Source organism: Populus euphratica, unplaced genomic scaffold, assembly GCF_000495115.2.
Source record: "Populus euphratica unplaced genomic scaffold, PopEup_1.0 scaffold10.1, whole genome shotgun sequence".
Lineage (NCBI taxonomy): Eukaryota > Viridiplantae > Streptophyta > Magnoliopsida > Malpighiales > Salicaceae > Populus > Populus euphratica.
In genome coordinates, this window is record NW_011499856.1 from 885,381 (window position 1) to 901,648 (window position 16,268).

The 16,268-nt window shown below is 30.4% G+C and overlaps 2 protein-coding genes across 2 annotated transcripts; one reads left to right on the forward strand and one right to left on the reverse strand.

The window, feature by feature from the left end:
- The first annotated feature begins 5,275 nt into the window (after positions 1–5,275).
- LOC105123287 (GDSL esterase/lipase 7) lies at positions 5,276–7,854 on the forward strand. Its single transcript, XM_011022807.1, has 5 exons — positions 5,276–5,729; positions 5,865–5,986; positions 6,741–6,977; positions 7,090–7,342; positions 7,437–7,854. The coding sequence occupies exons 1-5, from the start codon at positions 5,504–5,506 to the stop codon at positions 7,646–7,648; spliced, it is 1,050 nt and encodes a 349-aa protein (XP_011021109.1). The 5' UTR covers positions 5,276–5,503; the 3' UTR covers positions 7,649–7,854.
- A 6,366-nt stretch (positions 7,855–14,220) lies between these two features.
- On the reverse strand, positions 14,221–15,890 carry LOC105123288 (uncharacterized). Its single transcript, XM_011022809.1, has 5 exons — positions 15,773–15,890; positions 15,627–15,688; positions 15,375–15,513; positions 14,837–14,901; positions 14,221–14,731 (listed from the first exon to the last, which is right to left on the reverse strand). The coding sequence occupies exons 1-5, from the start codon at positions 15,858–15,860 to the stop codon at positions 14,411–14,413; spliced, it is 675 nt and encodes a 224-aa protein (XP_011021111.1). The 5' UTR covers positions 15,861–15,890; the 3' UTR covers positions 14,221–14,410.
- Between the last annotated feature and the right edge of the window lie 378 nt (positions 15,891–16,268).

A 16,268-nucleotide genomic window follows, 5' to 3' on the forward strand; every position in this document is an offset into this window, starting at 1 on the left:
CCTACAAAAAATATATATATATATATATATATATATATATATATAGACACACACACACTAAAGCCATGAATAAGAAAAATGAAAAGTTGTTGTCGAATAAACTAGGATTGTTTTAGAGGAGGAGGCGGCGGCATAAATCCCTAATTGTAAAAATAAATTACTCATACAATTATTATATTAATCATGACAAAACGAGATTTTTTAAAAAAGAAATGGTTTCTAATTTTTTTATTTTTAAAAAAGAAAATCTTGTAGCTAATTACATGGAAAAAAATTACTATACTTAAGGTTTTTTATTGACTTAATTAAAACATTCTCGGTTCCATGTTTTCATGGTTTATTTTAACAAAATGTAGATTGAAAAGAAAAATTTATTTGTAAGAATTTATTTTTTTATTTTTGAATTAATTATTTCAGTGCTGTTTTAATTAACAAAACTAAAATGATATTTCATAATCTTTATAAATCTTATCAAGTGAATGCAGAGAATTAAAATAGAAAAAAAAAGAAATAACTATGTTATTTTAATAATAAAAAAATCTTATATACTTTTATATATGTGATATCTTTTTATATATAATTAAAAAAACAATTATTTTTTAGTAATTTCTTTAATAATTTGGACCAATCTTATTCATTATAGACAAATCAGGTCTAACCCAATAATTAACATAGTTAGTTTAGTGGTTAAAATATTGTTATATATTTATAAAAGTGAAAATAAAAAAATTAATTTTTTAAAAATATATTTATTAGAAAAAATAATTATGAATTCCAAACAAAATTAGTCTTGTTATTTAAAAAGGAATGAAGATATATTAGTAAAAAAAAAGGTTTAAAAGAAACCGGGCTGCCCCAAGAAAGAGGAATGGATCCATTTCAAAATTAAGGAGAATTTATTTCGTTAAATGTATAGATAAAAACAAGGGTCAGCTCTCTTCTTTTTCTGCCGCGTGAGAAGGCCGGAGCTTCTGCTCGAGTTTTCATAGCTGGAGTCTTGATTTGACGTGGGTGGCGGGGTATGCGTCAAAGTCAATGAGTTTGTGCACAGCTCAGGCTCCCGACCACATGGAACACAACTTCGGTGGTAAGGGTGTGTTTTCACCCTGTTTTTTAAATTTTATTTTTTATAGTTTCACATTGATATATTAATATAAAAATTAATTTATTTTTATTTTATTTTAATATATTCTTAAATAAAAATTATTTTAAATAGCTACCATAATTCCAAATACATATATTTTTGGTAGTGTTTTCAAATGTTAATTGAAATATTTAATTGTTTTTTAAAATATGTTTTATTTAAAATATATTAAAATAATATTTTTATTTTTAAAAATTTATTTTTAATACCAACATATCAAAATAATAAAATAATATTAACAAATTAATTTCAAATAAAAAATAAATATTTTTATGATAAAAAAAGGTCTTATATTTTCGACGACAACTCAGAAATTGCCGAAGACAATTATAAATTTATATTTTTTTATTTGTTTTGTTTTTCAAAGACAGCACAGTAACAGACACTACCGGAGACATCTAGAAGCTGGCGAAGTTGTGTTGCGTGTGGTCGTGAGACTTTTGGGCTTTGCACAAATTCAATGACTTTGACACGTACCCCGCCACCCACTTAAAATCAAGGATTCCAACTACAAAAACTCAAGCAAAAGCTCTGGCTTTCTCACGCGGCAAGAAAGGAGAGAGCTTACCCTTATATTTATCGATACATTTAACGAAAATAAATTCTCCTTAATTTTGAACTCTATCCATTATAAGATGGTAGATTCATTTTCTATATTATCAATAGGATGTATTATAATAAGTTAATTATACAAAATCAAAGAAATTTTGACAGAATAATTCTATGTGACTCATACCAAATTTTTTATTGACAAGTAAAGTTTTGATTATAAATTCAAAATTTAATACATAAAAAGTAAGTTTTTTAAAAAAATAATGAAATGATAATATTTTTTTTATCAATAACTCACAACTCAATTATAAACATAAATATTGGCTTAATAACAATATTTTTATAAAATAGTTTTTATTTAATTATATGATAATAAAATATATGATATTAAAAAAGCAACCAAATAATTTTTTTTAAATAATATTTGGCTTTTATAAAAAAAATGCTAATATTATAAAAAAATTGTTATAATCTTATTTTAAAACAAAAAATTTATTTTTGAACTTGTTTTCAAATACAAATACCACAATAATATAATAAGATCCTTCGTAAACTCATTCTTAATCCCAAAATATTCTAAAATCACTCAAAAAATAAAAAATCAACTAGATTTTAAAAATCTTTCTAACTCTAATCTAATTTTTAAGGTTAGATGGCTGTTGAAAAACACTTGAATGAAACTTCTTATCAAAACTAGCTAGTTGACACCAAAATATTTTTCATGGCTAGAATTTTATCAAATCAATAACTTTCTCTTCCTTTCACTATTTTCCAACGACTCTCTATACTATCTTAAGCTAAGGACCAAGATGAATACAAAATAAAATCTTGGAAAACGTTTTATCTTTAATTTAAAAAGATCACATAGAAAATTTGAAAAAACCCAAAGTAGAATTTAGTAAAAAAGCTAAGGGTGTCTTTTTTTGCCTTCTTTAATTTTGGTCGGTTAACTTTTCAATGTCATGTAAATAATCAAATCAAATAGATTTTTACAAAATTGATAGTCACCTAATGGTAAGATATTTTTGTCGAGACTATGATAATTTTATAAAAAAATAATAAGAAAAAAATTATGAAGACCCAATCCTATTAAATACAATGTTAAAGAACTAAATTGAAGAAAAAAATAAAAAAAACTAAAGGATTGATAAAAGAGCATTATTCCATTAAATAATATACTTTGTGAAGGAAGCTACAAGAAAAACATCAAATCTTTTAGATTTTTTTAAATAAAATAAGCTAAAAAAAAGATCAAAATGCTTTTCCCTTTAAAAATCTAGAATTAAAAATCTAGAATTCAAGAATTCTTATAAATTTAATTCATTGAAATTTCATTGGTAAAATGAAAGAATTATAAATCTAAAAAATAATATATATCTATCCCAATCAATTTGAATTATGAATGATTTTTTTTCCGGGATAGTATTTTTTTCATGTTGAGCATAAATCTTTAAAAAATTTAATTGATAGATAATGAATAAAATATAAATATTATTATGAAATAATCCAAATTCAACTTAAAATATATACATAGTACTACACACATGTATATATATAAAACATTTTTATATTTTTTTAATTCAATATAATATATCCATATTGCAATTTAACATTATATATGTATATAGTTGTTATTAGTTCATTAGTTTATATTAAATGATATATACACCCATAACTTGGACCAAAAAAAAGAGGAAGTGACTTAGATAATGTTTTTTGTTGATAACTTCACACCAATTAATCGAATATTAATTAACACATAATTGATCGAACATTACTTAAAAAAAAAGTTTTTTTGTTCAAAAATAAAATATTCCTAGAAATTATTGCTCTCATTAGACCATTTTTATTTATATGAATTAGGAACACAATTCATGGATGTCTTGGTTAGAGAAAGAAAAATAAGAGAATCGAATCATTTCTTCCGACTCTATTTTAAATATGATAAATATTGGTTAATCGTATATTTTATTAGAGTTATATGATTTAGAATATTATTTTTTATTTTTTAATTAATGGTTAGGTTTTAATTATATAATGGAGCCCCTAATGAATTTGTTTTTGAGTCAATGTTTCTAGTTGGCCTGAGGCTCTTGATTTTTTTATTCTATGAATGAGATTTATTTAAACCATTAATAAACACCTGAATAAATAATATTCACTAGGTGAAGAACACCCTCTCGAGTAAAAGCTTCCACAACCAAATGACCAAAATCAGGATCCCAAATTGTATGAGAAATATATCTTATATGCAAAGGGTTGTCTACCCATGTTTCAAAATTTCCTTGCCAAACTACACGAAATAGATTTATGAAAGCTCACAAAAAAATTATTGATAATTGCCCAACATGAAAAGCAAAAATATTCTGATAAAGATGTTTCTCTGTAATATCATTATGATTCCTTTTTTTGTTTTTTTTTTTTTGTTTTTTGTTTTTTTTTTTATTAACGTGGGTGTCCGAGCCAGCTTGTGCGCACCTCGACTAATCCCACGGCCCAACTGGACATCCTGCAAGCCCAGTAGACAGGTAAGGCACCACGGGGATGGTAGGCAGGTGCACAAAGAGGATCGAACTCGGGTCAGTCGCAAAGTAAGCCTTGTAGCGGACCACAGAGCTAGACCCTCAATGCATATCATCATGATTCTTTTTTTTATTATTATTAACGTGGGTGTCCGGGCCAGCTTGCGCACATTACGACTAATCCCACTGCCCACTAAACATCTTGCAAGCCCACTGAACAGGTAAGGCACCGTGGAGGTGACAGGTGTACCACACAGAGAGAACTCAGTAGAGACACAAAGAAAACAACTTTCCAGCCCCACTCTTACTAGGACTCGAATTGAAGTTCAAAAAAAAGAAAGTTGTGCCTACACCACTGAGCCACAACCTGCTTGGTATATCATCATGATTCTTTTTTTTTTCTTTTTTTTTATTTCATGCGTGGTAGTAATGCCAAACCAAATATAAAGAGTTGTGAGATCTTAATTAAGCCTCGGCTAAATCTTGAAAATTTTAATGTCATAATGCCTTTCAAATCCTTTGGCCATCATCCTACGGCAATGATTCTTACTAAGAAGAACACTCATGTTGTGGCAATTCCACCATAAAGTAATGAGCTACTCCCGTTTCCATACCCGTAAGTAATGCATACACTTTGAATATATAATTTAATATAGATATGAATATAGCAAAGCTCTTATTAGTAGATATCCATCAGCATCTCTAATTCTAAATACAAGGTTTCAACTTAAAAAATTAAATTCTTTGATCAATAGTTTTAACTTTATCCATTGACGTTGATGGTCAGCTTTATGGTGAGAAACCAAATGACGTTAAAAAAGCGACATTGAATGCTGCTTCTCAGAGCGCACGAATAACAGAAAGTGGGTAAGATGGAAAGCCAAAGCAGTCATGGTATGCATCATAACAATAGACTTTTTCCCCTTTTTGCAGCCGACAACAATGGACTCTAACTTGAGTTTGTTCAAAAAGACCAGTGACACATGGGTTGCTGAAACATGGGAACGCAATATATATTCTGTTTTCAATCGATTCTGGTCAAAATTAAATAAATTTGTTTCCGTGCCTATTTAATAAGCTTATAACTCACCATTATAATACCAGTTCCTTGTTCGTGTCACTACATCCCTCTAGCTAGTTTCCATGCCTATTTTGGGAGATCCCAAAAGAGTTCCTCGATCAGAACACGATACTTTCCCGTAGCTTAAAGGGTTTTTGAGCACCTTGTAAACACACAGTAGTATTTTTTTCAGATTTCCCTCTAGTTCTGCAACGAGAAACAGTGATGAGTACACTAATTATCTTTTCTGTGCTCCATCTTCTCATTTCTTTAGCGTGCGGTGCACCACTTGCACCAGCACTGTACGTATTCGGCGATTCGCTGTTCGATAGCGGCAATAACAATCTCTTGCCCACCGTTTCCAAGGCTAATTTCAAGCCTTATGGTGTTGATTTTTCCAAAGGAGATACAGGAAGATTCACTAACGGTAGATTGGTCCCAGATTTTATAGGTATGGTAAAAAATTTTACGTTGCACATTTTGACAAGAACATCTCTGCATCTATATGCTCCATAAAAAATACGTACTTTCCTTTTCTTAGTCGCTGACATGTGTATATCCAAATATGTTAAAACTCGTGTTGTAGCTGAATTTCTCGGGCTGCCATATCCTCCGCCGCGTATAAGCATCCGAACATCTACACCAGTAACTGGTTTGAATTATGCTTCGGCATCTTGTGGCATTCTTCCTGAAACTGGACAGTCTTTGGTAAGACACGAACTCACCTGATCTATTTATTTCTAAGTTGTTTTTGTTAAAATTGACGATATATATGGATAATTATTTTCCCTTGAACTTTCAAAAAATAATTAATGACAAATTATTGGATCTCTCAAAAGGTAAATTCAGCCAGTGCATGAGAGAGCCTGCGAGGTGGGTTCAACTCAATTTTCTTCTATCATCACTCATGCTCGTGAATTTTTTTCTGGCATAAGAGGTTAATGATAATATAGCCTTCGAGCTATATGACTTTTGTGCCAGCGTCTTTCAATTGGCTGAATTTTGCTAACCTTTTTCTATGGTCGAAAATAATATCTATCCATATCCCTCTCTGAGTTAGGAACCAAGAGATATAGCGATTGCATATATATATATATATATATAGCACCACCCGTGATGCTAAGATTGCTAATATATCATTTGCTTGTAACTTAGCATCACAATCACATTAATTACTTCCATTTTAAGATATATAGCAACACATGCTACATAAGATTTCTCATATCACAAGCATAATGGCATATGTAATCAGTGTTCAAATTCAATTTTGGTTGGCTGATTGGTTAATATTCAATAGGTGTTCACCTCATCACTTGGTCTTAAGAAAGTCTAGTATGGAGTTTGGTGTAAATGGGAAAACTGCTTATATTTTATTTTAGGATAGAAAAGAAAGGAAAAGGGTACAACTTACTATATATGAACTCATTATCAATTATACGTTCTGACTGGTGCCAATTCTCAGGGGAAGTGCTTGAGTTTGGATGACCAGATCGATTTATTTCAGCGTACAGTTAAGTCAAGCTTACCAAACCACTTCGAAGGTCCAAACGAGCTGATGGAATACTTGTCCAAGTCTATATTTGTAGTTTGCATTGGCAGTAATGACTACATGAGTAACTACTTATCTGACACAAGCAAGCGTTATACTCCTCAAGAATTTGCTCATCTCCTTTTGGATAAACTTTCACTGCATTTTCAGGTCTCTCTCTCTCTCTCTCTCTCAATTACTCTGAATTTCCAATCGGTGTTAAGATCATAGATTTCACTACTAATTGTTAATCAGTACTCTTTACGTGGTGCACACTCAACAGAGGCTATATAATCTAGGAGCCAGGAAAGTTGTGATGTATGAGATTGGTCCCATTGGTTGCATCCCATCAATGACGAGGAAAATTACACATAACGGAAAATGTGCTGAAGAGGTAAACGAGCTTGTATCATACTTCAACGATAATCTTCTTGGAATGCTTCAGAACTTGACATCCACTCTCCCCAACTCTATTTTTGCTCGAGGTCATGCTTATTGGCTAGGCTACGATGCAATTATGAATCCTTCTAAATATGGTACTTGCCCTCTCTTTTTTCACCATTTAATTTCTATGGCTCACTAAATTGTTTTTTCTGTTGTTAATTTTCCTTGGTGACCTTTTCTTTACAGGCTTACTTGACACAAGCAACCCATGTTGCAAAACCTGGGCCAATGGGACCTCTGCTTGCATTCCTAAGCTAAAACCGTGCCCTAATCCTGACCAACACTACTTTTTTGATGGTTATCACCTCACTGAATCTGTATATTCAGTCTTCGCAAGCCATTGTATCAATGATAGATCGGTTTGCTCTCCTACTCTGAAGGAACTCGTGCAAATGTAAGGCCTAGCTATAAATGATGGACGAGATCGATCAGCAAGTACTGCTACTTTTTTTTTAATAATAATAAAAAAACCCCACTGGTTGTTGCTATAATTAGATATCGAAATAAGTCGAACATAAATAATCCGATCCAAACCTTCCCAGCCCCAATATGTTTGATGTTTGAGGTTATCATGAATTGGGTTAGGTTTTGTTTGTATCCTAAATGCAATGGTCAATTGATTATAATTTCTTATTTTGAAAAAAAATGGATTGGACTAATTAATTAGTCCTGAATAGTGAACACTGATACAAATCCAACTTGACTTCAACTTCTGTAGTTAATTCAAATTCCCTTAGGTTCTTTTTATGGAGGTGAGGGCAGTAGGTATAGTTTAATAATAGCAAGACAGTTGAAGCATTGCTAGGGATAAACAATTTGAATATTCTAAGAATGGTACTCGTGTTTGTGTGTTTTACCATTTTTCCTTGAGAAAAATGTGAGAAAAGAAAGGTGTTTTGCATTTTTAGATTCTCTTTTTCTTAATGGATTTCAACATCTTTCGTTGAATTTAGTCATTTTAACACACACTATTTACAGTCTTTATTTGTGTGTGATTTGGACGGTGGGGAATATCTAGATTTTTTTTCCTTACAAGTTAGTGGGTATTAGTGTTGTCAAAGTTTTTATAAATAATTAGACATGTGTGAGTATATATGTTTAATTTATAATCATGTAATTATACAAGATCATGGTAAGCAAGACAATCATAACAAAAATCTAGCATGTTTATTAAGTAAATATATAAACTTATATAAAAAATAGAAATATAATCCTAACATGCATGCTAATCGTAGATAAAATTATATTTAAGAGAATGAATGAATTCCTAGTAGAGGTGGTCATTTTCGGTTCGATTTTTACCTGAATAAATAACCATATCAAATTTTAAAAAATAAACCAAAATCAGTTCAAACTAACCAGTTTTTATTTAGTTATTTTAGAGAAAAAATCAAAACCTAACCAATTGGCATAGTTGTTTCGGTTTAGATAGTTTTTTTTTTCAGTTTGGCTAGGTTATTAATTCCAATTTGGTTTGGTTTTTTGGTTTCAGGCTTATGAAACTAAAATCGAACTGAATCAGTTGGTTTTTTAAAATATTCTAATTGGTTTTTTATTTACAGTTTGTTCTTTTTATTTTTTATAGTTTTTTCAGTTTAATCGGTTTTTCTGTTTTTTTACTTATTACTAATTCCTAAAATACATTATAAGTATATATTGAAAATATACTTAAAAAACTCAATAAAAGATATTTACTTGTTGAAGTATTTAGCATATAACCAATATAAGATTTGTCGTTGTTATCAAAAATAAATTATTTATCCTTAAGATTTTATTACTCTTCACTTGTAAAAGAACTTTGTCCAATAAACTTCACATGATTTCAATGACATCACTTAATATCTTTTTATAAAGATAAATTTTTAAAATCTAGAGCACAAAGAATGATAGAATAACATCTTTTAGAAAAACCAACAATTAAGGAAATAAAGAACTCAAGAAATTTCTAAAATCACATTTTCCTTATCCAAGACAGTTATTTACATGACTATGGAACCAAAACATTAATCACTCATAATTCATGAATATTTTTTTAATTACGATGAATGTTTTTTTAATAAATATTCATGAAGTTTCATAGTTCATGAATTTTAATAAATATTATTATCTCATCATAATTAATGTATTGGTTCATGTTTTGAATCAAAATTTGATGTTTTTTAGGTTGTTTTAAGTTGGTTATTTTGAAATTTAGATCCTCTTAGATAATTTTGATGTTTCGATATTATTTGTTAGTTTTTGTTATTCAAACATGTTTAGTTATGGTTATGTAATTTGTTATAACGAAGAAAACATGTTTTAAAAGTAAACAATTCTAGATTTGGAGACTTGGAGGAATATTGTTTTTCAAGGTTATTTCTAGGTGGCTAGGAAGTATTATTTATGTTTTCGAAAAGAACATTGCTTTATCTCTATAATTTGAACTAGTTTTGATCCAATTCTTTTTAAAGAATCCTTTGAGCAACTTTATTAATCAATAATGTATGGTTTATTTATATCAATAACATATTTTTAGTAAGTTTTCATCATAGGTTTTCAGTTTTGAATCAAAGTTCATTTTGTCAAAATCATAATTTTTTAGTGATAATCAAATTGCATGCATTTTAGATTATTTATCATTACATGATTTTCAACATATATATATCTTTGGTTTGTCTGTATGTGATCTAATTTGAAATCTATGTTGCTGAGTTCATGTTGAATGTTCTTCGGTGTTCTTTATTTTTCATGTTAAACTAATGGACTTTGGTTTGGTTTATGGTTGAACCAAAAGTTTCAAGTTAACTCGGTTATGTTAAAATCAGGTCAAAACACAAGATCTTATTTGACTAGCAATATTTTTACGAAAAGCTTTCTTTGGATTAAAAGCATGTTTGACAAACACCCCTTAAACCCATTTTAATCGTTTTGGTTTTAAGGAAAAATGAGTAAAAAAAATAAAAATACTAATAAATTTATGCTTGTTACATACAACCTCATCCTTATGAAAAAATTGTATTTTATTTATAAAAAAGAGAAAAGAAATTAAAATTGTTTTAGAAATGTTTTTGTATTCTTTGTATATTTTTTTGAAATTTATAACAAGTATGTAAAATTCCTTAAGGATTTGGCCAATTCTTTCAATAACCTTAAGTTTTAATGGCCACCATTCTAGTATAAATATTATACCTAAAAGTAAGTTGATATTTAAATATCAAAAGTTGACTAGAAAATTTTAAGAATTTTTTGAATATTCATTCATTTTAATTGGAAGTATTTTTCATCACAATATACGATTAGTACAAAATGATTTTGCCTTCTAGAATAAGTAAACCTTATACGGATACTTACATGGATTCTTCTTATAAAATTTTATCTAGGTATATGAGCCCATTATAAATTCAGAATGCCAGATTTATTCTTGAGTGTAATTCTTTTTTCTAAGCCATTGACGGACCATCAATTATGAATTCATCAACACCTTTAAACTATATATAGACCACACAATGTAGTTTATCTCAGATAAAATACGTTAGGGGTGTTAATATCTTTTTTAACCACAACTAGTCATTTACCCTGAAATTTCAAATAAAAACAATCAATTTGGGTTTCTTAGTGACCCTCGGCCAAAATATTAGGTGGTGACTCCATGTTCCCAACATCTCGCCATACCGCATGCGTATATGCAACACACAATTTGAACTTCTTTTTTTTTAATAATGTCACATTTTTTGTTTTTGAATTTATTTTACTTAAACATTCGTTTGTTTTTGTGTCCTTTGTTGTAGTCTTAAAAGCTATGTTTTTTATATCAAATATGGAGATTTGCTTTTTTATAGGCATTATCAAGCTTGAGATGATAAAATTGTTATAGAAAACTTATTTGATTGCTTAAGCCTTCAAGTCATTTGAGGGTCGTTTGAAATAGCTGTCAAAGCATGATAGAGACTAGTTAGACATTTAGGTCTCATTTATTTGCTGAAAATTAATTTTTTTTTTGGAAAATAAATTCTAGAAAAGTGAATTTTGAGAAAGTGAATTATTTTTTGATGTTTGGTAGTGTAATGAAAAATAAGTTAACAAACACTTTCCAGTATTTTGTTATGTCATGAAAAATGAGCTGGAAAATAACTTATTAATATTTTATTTTTTTCAAGTTTATTAAAATAATGAGGAACAAATCTTATAAATTAAAAGGTTGAATGAGAATGAAATTGAAAAAATAATATAATTTCATAAATTATCTCAAATAAAATAAATAATAATCAAAATAATAGAGATCAAATCTAACAAATAAAAAAATTGAAAGATAAAAAAAAATTAAAATAACAATAATTATTATTTTATAAATTATTTAAAATAAAATAAGTAACAATAAAAAAATAAGGTTCAAATTTGATAAATAAAAAAATTTAATTAAAAAATATAAGAAAAAAATAAATAACAATTATAAAAATAAGGATCAAAGTTAATATAAAATTAAATTCTAAAAAATTAAATTAAAAAAAAATATTAAAAAAAAAACATATTAAGGAAGGCAACCTTCAAACCTGGCATTGAGTCTAGTATAAATCTCTACTAATGGATCTCCTAATTCGTTCCATGTGACTGCCAACCAAAGAAACATGGAATATATCTCGCCATTTCTAGATAGGAATTTCATCCAAAGTAAATCCTTTTCTAGGTTCTAGAGAGGATTTTTAGTGAAAATTGGCATTAACATCATCAGATTTGAAGGCAAATTCTTCCATATTAATTTCCTCATCAACCGCTGAAGTAATGATTTGCTGCGAAGTATAAGGATACGGTTGAGAAGGGGGAGGTTCAGCGATAAAAAAATTCAACAAAGTTTTTTGAAGTCGAATAACTGTCATCATAAGTAATGCTTTCTAAAGAGAATGAAGTGTCAGAGGTTGATATTTGGAGAATTGGTTCAATAGGTTGATGGATGATATCAGATTGCTTTAGAAAAGCTGAGATGGGGTTAGAGTTGTCGATGGTTTGGATTTCAACTATTGTTTTTTGTTTATTATCTTAAAGAGGAAATGATGGGTTTATGTTTTGAGTTTGTTATGGTGTTCGAGTTATAGGTTTCTTAGTGTGGATTCTTTTATGAGTCTTTATAAGATTGATACATGTAAATGTTGATTTTTTTTCAAAGATCTACATAATTGTTTGATCCATGATAGGAAGAGTTTTCTGAAGCTGGTCTTCTATCCTTTCTGTTTGATTGCAAAGCATTTTGTTCTATGTCAAGGCATTCTTAGATTGTCAGTTGAGAAGTGCTTCTATAGGTGGTTGAGAAAGTTCTTGAGATCCATCAGGATTCTGTGTGACAGAACCTTTTGCTTTCTAAGCATGCTTAGTTTTTTATTTTGTAGAATTATAGACTAGACGAGGAAATTATTCCTCGTAGTCTTGATACATGTAACGTTATTGTAGTTGTGGAGGAGGAGAAGATGGTCATTCATGTACTCTTGCCTTGCAAGGAGAATGAAAGTTATTGACCTTTTTTTATTATTTTATTAAAGAACATAATAATCAGATTCTTCTTGAATGTTCACCAAGTAGTTTAACTTCAGGGTCTTCATTTTCAAATCTTTCTTTGAGGATTGCTACAAACTCTTCTTTTTTCTTTTATTAGAAGAGCAATTAGAATCTTTAGTATAAGCAATATAAACAGAGCAAGCATAGTCAAGATCAAATAATTTATGCCCATCTTCAGATTGTGCCTTGTAAACAAGAATTCCATCCGATAAAAAATGTTGAATAGGAATAGGGAGTGGACAAAAGTCATCATCAATAATCAACTAAGATATTTGATGATGTGGATGCTCTAGACTCTTTAAAGAAAGACATCTAGAATGATCTATCCTTTTTAGTGATGAAAATTAGGTTGGAATTTTATATGGGCTTAACATTAGAATGGCATTGTTCATAGTTTGTCACCCAAGAGTCTAGAAGGAGCTGAATAAGCTTGTCTCGAGACAATTACTGAGGAACGAAGGTACAAGTCGAAGTTTTTCCTATTTCAACGGTCAACAAGAGAGAGTTTTTAATTGGAAAAGGAGTTTATAAGTCCAAGGCATGATTCTAGACAAGATAAGCAAGCTAGCTAAGCATGAAGAGTGGCTGAGTATGCATTGGAGTTCATAAGAGCACCAATGATTTGGACTTGATCTTTTAAAGCCCCAAACATGATTGGGATTTGCTAGAGGGGTGCAAGAATTAGGATATAGTGTTAGAGACATTGTTCCTGAGGGTTGTTTGGAGGGTGGCCAAACATGCTTGTAGTATTTAACAAAGTGAGAGTCATGTATTGCCTTTCTTGTAACAGTAGGAAGTCCTTTTTTATCATGGAAGGTAAGAGAAAGTCGTATGACTTTTCCTACCATGGAAAGTAAGAGAAAGACGCAAGACTTCTATATGAACATGAGTGCATCCTCGAGGGAATATTAAATTCATGGGGAAAACATATGATGATAAGGTGCTCTGTGGAAGAAAACAGGATTAGATGCTAGTCGAACCATGAAGCTTGTACAAATTCCTACAGATGAGGAGATATATATAGGTCGTATTGACGTTTTAAGAGTGTTTTTTTGAATAAGAGTAGACTTATTTTTTTTAATATTCTATAAGGATGAACCAGAGAAATGTTTATGTCTGGGATTCTACAATTTTCACTTAGATGAGAGATTTCGTACAAATAATCTAACATATAAGTTGAGTTAGATCTCAGAGATAAAGAGGAAAACGATCGAGATGGAAAAATAAAGTGTACTGATATAGACATCGGTAATTCTAAAGACATTATTACTAGAACATCTGCAACCTGCTTTTGATATCATAAGATACAATCACAGGTAATGCGAGTATAGAAGCCACTTTAAGGCTACCACAACTCAAGCAACTTTTGTGATTACACTTTATATATATATCAGAAAACTAGTCCAAATTAAATTAACGAAGAAAAGGCTTATGAAATACGCTTATAATGTACATAACTTTTATGTTTCTACAGCTCAGTTTCTTGTTAGAAGATTAAACAAACAAAATTTCAGTGTTATGGCCATTAAAGCAAAACCAAAGAAGTTCTATCCTATATTGGGTTAAGGGACTTCACTTCCTGTTGGGGACAAAATTGTGATTGAAAAGTAATCTATCTAGGGTTTCAGTTGTGCTCAGTGAATGGGCACTTTATTGTTAATTGGTGGCTTGCGGCCAGGCCTAGCATGTCCGCTGTAATCTTTGTGCATTAGGTTCACAATTTCTTTAGTTGCATCAAGAAGCCTTTGCATTTCACCTTTTGGAAGAGTACTACTGCCTTGAGGTTCCTGATCCATGTCAACCCTTGAAGGTCGACTTTCCCAGCTGGTTTTGGTTGGCAATGCTTTGGAATCCTGAGAGAGCTCGGGGTCGGACTTTGGGAGATTGATTGTCTCCGTCCTTGGAGTTCCCAATCTGGCGGACAATGTCTTTCTCTCCAAATTGTTCATATCCTTCTGCTGTGCAAAAACAAAAAAAGTTATTGTTGAGTTGATAGAGCATACATTAAATTTATAGCACGAGTTTATGTTAAAGAGAGAAAGGTACGTTGGGAGGGAGACCTTATTATTATTCAATTGATCGTTTGATACCCCAAGAGACTTGTCTAAAGCATTCTTCTCGTTACCTGCAGTCAGAGATAGCATGAAGAAAATATTCAACATATTTTAGCCCAAGCCACTTCTCAAGATTTGGAACTGAAGCTTTAAGCAAATATATGTAGTCTGATCACATGGATATAAGTAAGAAATTAATCAATGAACTGCTATACTGTAACTAAAACACAAGAACCCTAATTAAGAATTAATTGCATTAAATTCCTTGAAGCTTCAAAATTATACATGGCACCACACATGTTTGCTAACTAGGATACCTACAAGCCGAGAATTGCAGAAAAGGGGATCTAACTAAAAGGGTTTCAGTGCTTTTCTCAGTTATGCTTCGGAGGGTGTTGTTTAGGTGCTCTATAATCATCACCGAAAGCTACAAAACCAGGCCCTTTGATCATTTTAGGAGAGTTCCTTTTGGCTCTAAGTTTACACCTTACATTTAAATCTCCCTTTACTTGAAAGTCACATTTGACATTAGAGTAGTTTGCACCTGAATCATCTACTGGAGCTCCTCCATGAAGGCCTTGCTCTTTCTCAATTTCTCTCCTTGTCACTTTCTGAACTGCCATTTTCCTTCCTCCAAAAGCTGTCTTCCTTGTGCTAGCAGTGCTGCTGAAACCATTAAGTTCCTGTACATGAAATGCTCAGGTTAAGCAGCTTAAATGTATACATGTAGAGAGTGGAGAATATTTTGCTGAGTTTAATTAGACCATCGCAAGAGACTTGAGAGTTACAAGTTTACCTTATGAGCAGGCACATCAATTTCTTCTGGCCCCAGTAGCTCATATTTGTTCATTTCCCAATCTACAAAATGAATTCAAATCAAGATCAAATAAATCTTATTTTTCATCAGGACTAATAGAAGGGAAGAAATAAATAATTATATACCTTGATGATCATGAGCAGAAGAGCCCCATATAGCATTCATCACATACAGCAGCTCTAGTACTATGACTAAAAACCTTTTGTACACCATCTTTTGATTCTTATTCTCTTGAGTATATGCTTGTTTTTCAAGAATAGAAAGGGAGGAAACTTGGAAAACATGGTGTAGGTTTTATAGAGAGTTCAAACCAAGTCAAAGCTAGGGTTCCAACACTATACTACATAAAATATTACAGCTCCCTGGCTACAAGCAGAACTAGGGAAACTCAAAAGAAAATTAAAAACAAATAACCAAATTAAATAAGTTGTTAAAATGAGAAATTAATTAATAAAGAAACTATATGTCTTGCAAGAGCTTGAAAGTGGTCTCCTGGGTTGAATTGAAGTATTGAACCAAAGCTAGTCACGAGGCCTGCCACGATATTCTGACATATTATTGGATGTTTTATGAGCACATATATTTACTGTCATGCATGCAACGAGGGATTTGAATATATAT

What these genes read in the sequence shown, in the direction of transcription:
- LOC105123287 (XM_011022807.1), top strand. Translation starts at nt 5,504, where the DNA reads ATGAGTACACTAATTATCTTTTCTGTGCTCCATCTTCTCATTTCTTTA. An exon ending in ATTGGTCCCAGATTTTATAG is followed by an intron (nt 5,730 to 5,864) that starts GTATGGTAAAAA and finishes CTCGTGTTGTAG; the next exon opens with CTGAATTTCTCGGGCTGCCA. An exon ending in TATGAATCCTTCTAAATATG is followed by an intron (nt 7,343 to 7,436) that starts GTACTTGCCCTC and finishes TTTTCTTTACAG; the next exon opens with GCTTACTTGACACAAGCAAC.
- LOC105123288 (XM_011022809.1), bottom strand. Translation starts at nt 15,860, where the DNA reads ATGGTGTACAAAAGGTTTTTAGTCATAGTACTAGAGCTGCTGTATGTG. An exon ending in TTCTGCTCATGATCATCAAG is followed by an intron (nt 15,689 to 15,772) that starts GTATATAATTAT and finishes TTCATTTTGTAG; the next exon opens with ATTGGGAAATGAACAAATAT. An exon ending in TTGATGTGCCTGCTCATAAG is followed by an intron (nt 15,514 to 15,626) that starts GTAAACTTGTAA and finishes TTTCATGTACAG; the next exon opens with GAACTTAATGGTTTCAGCAG.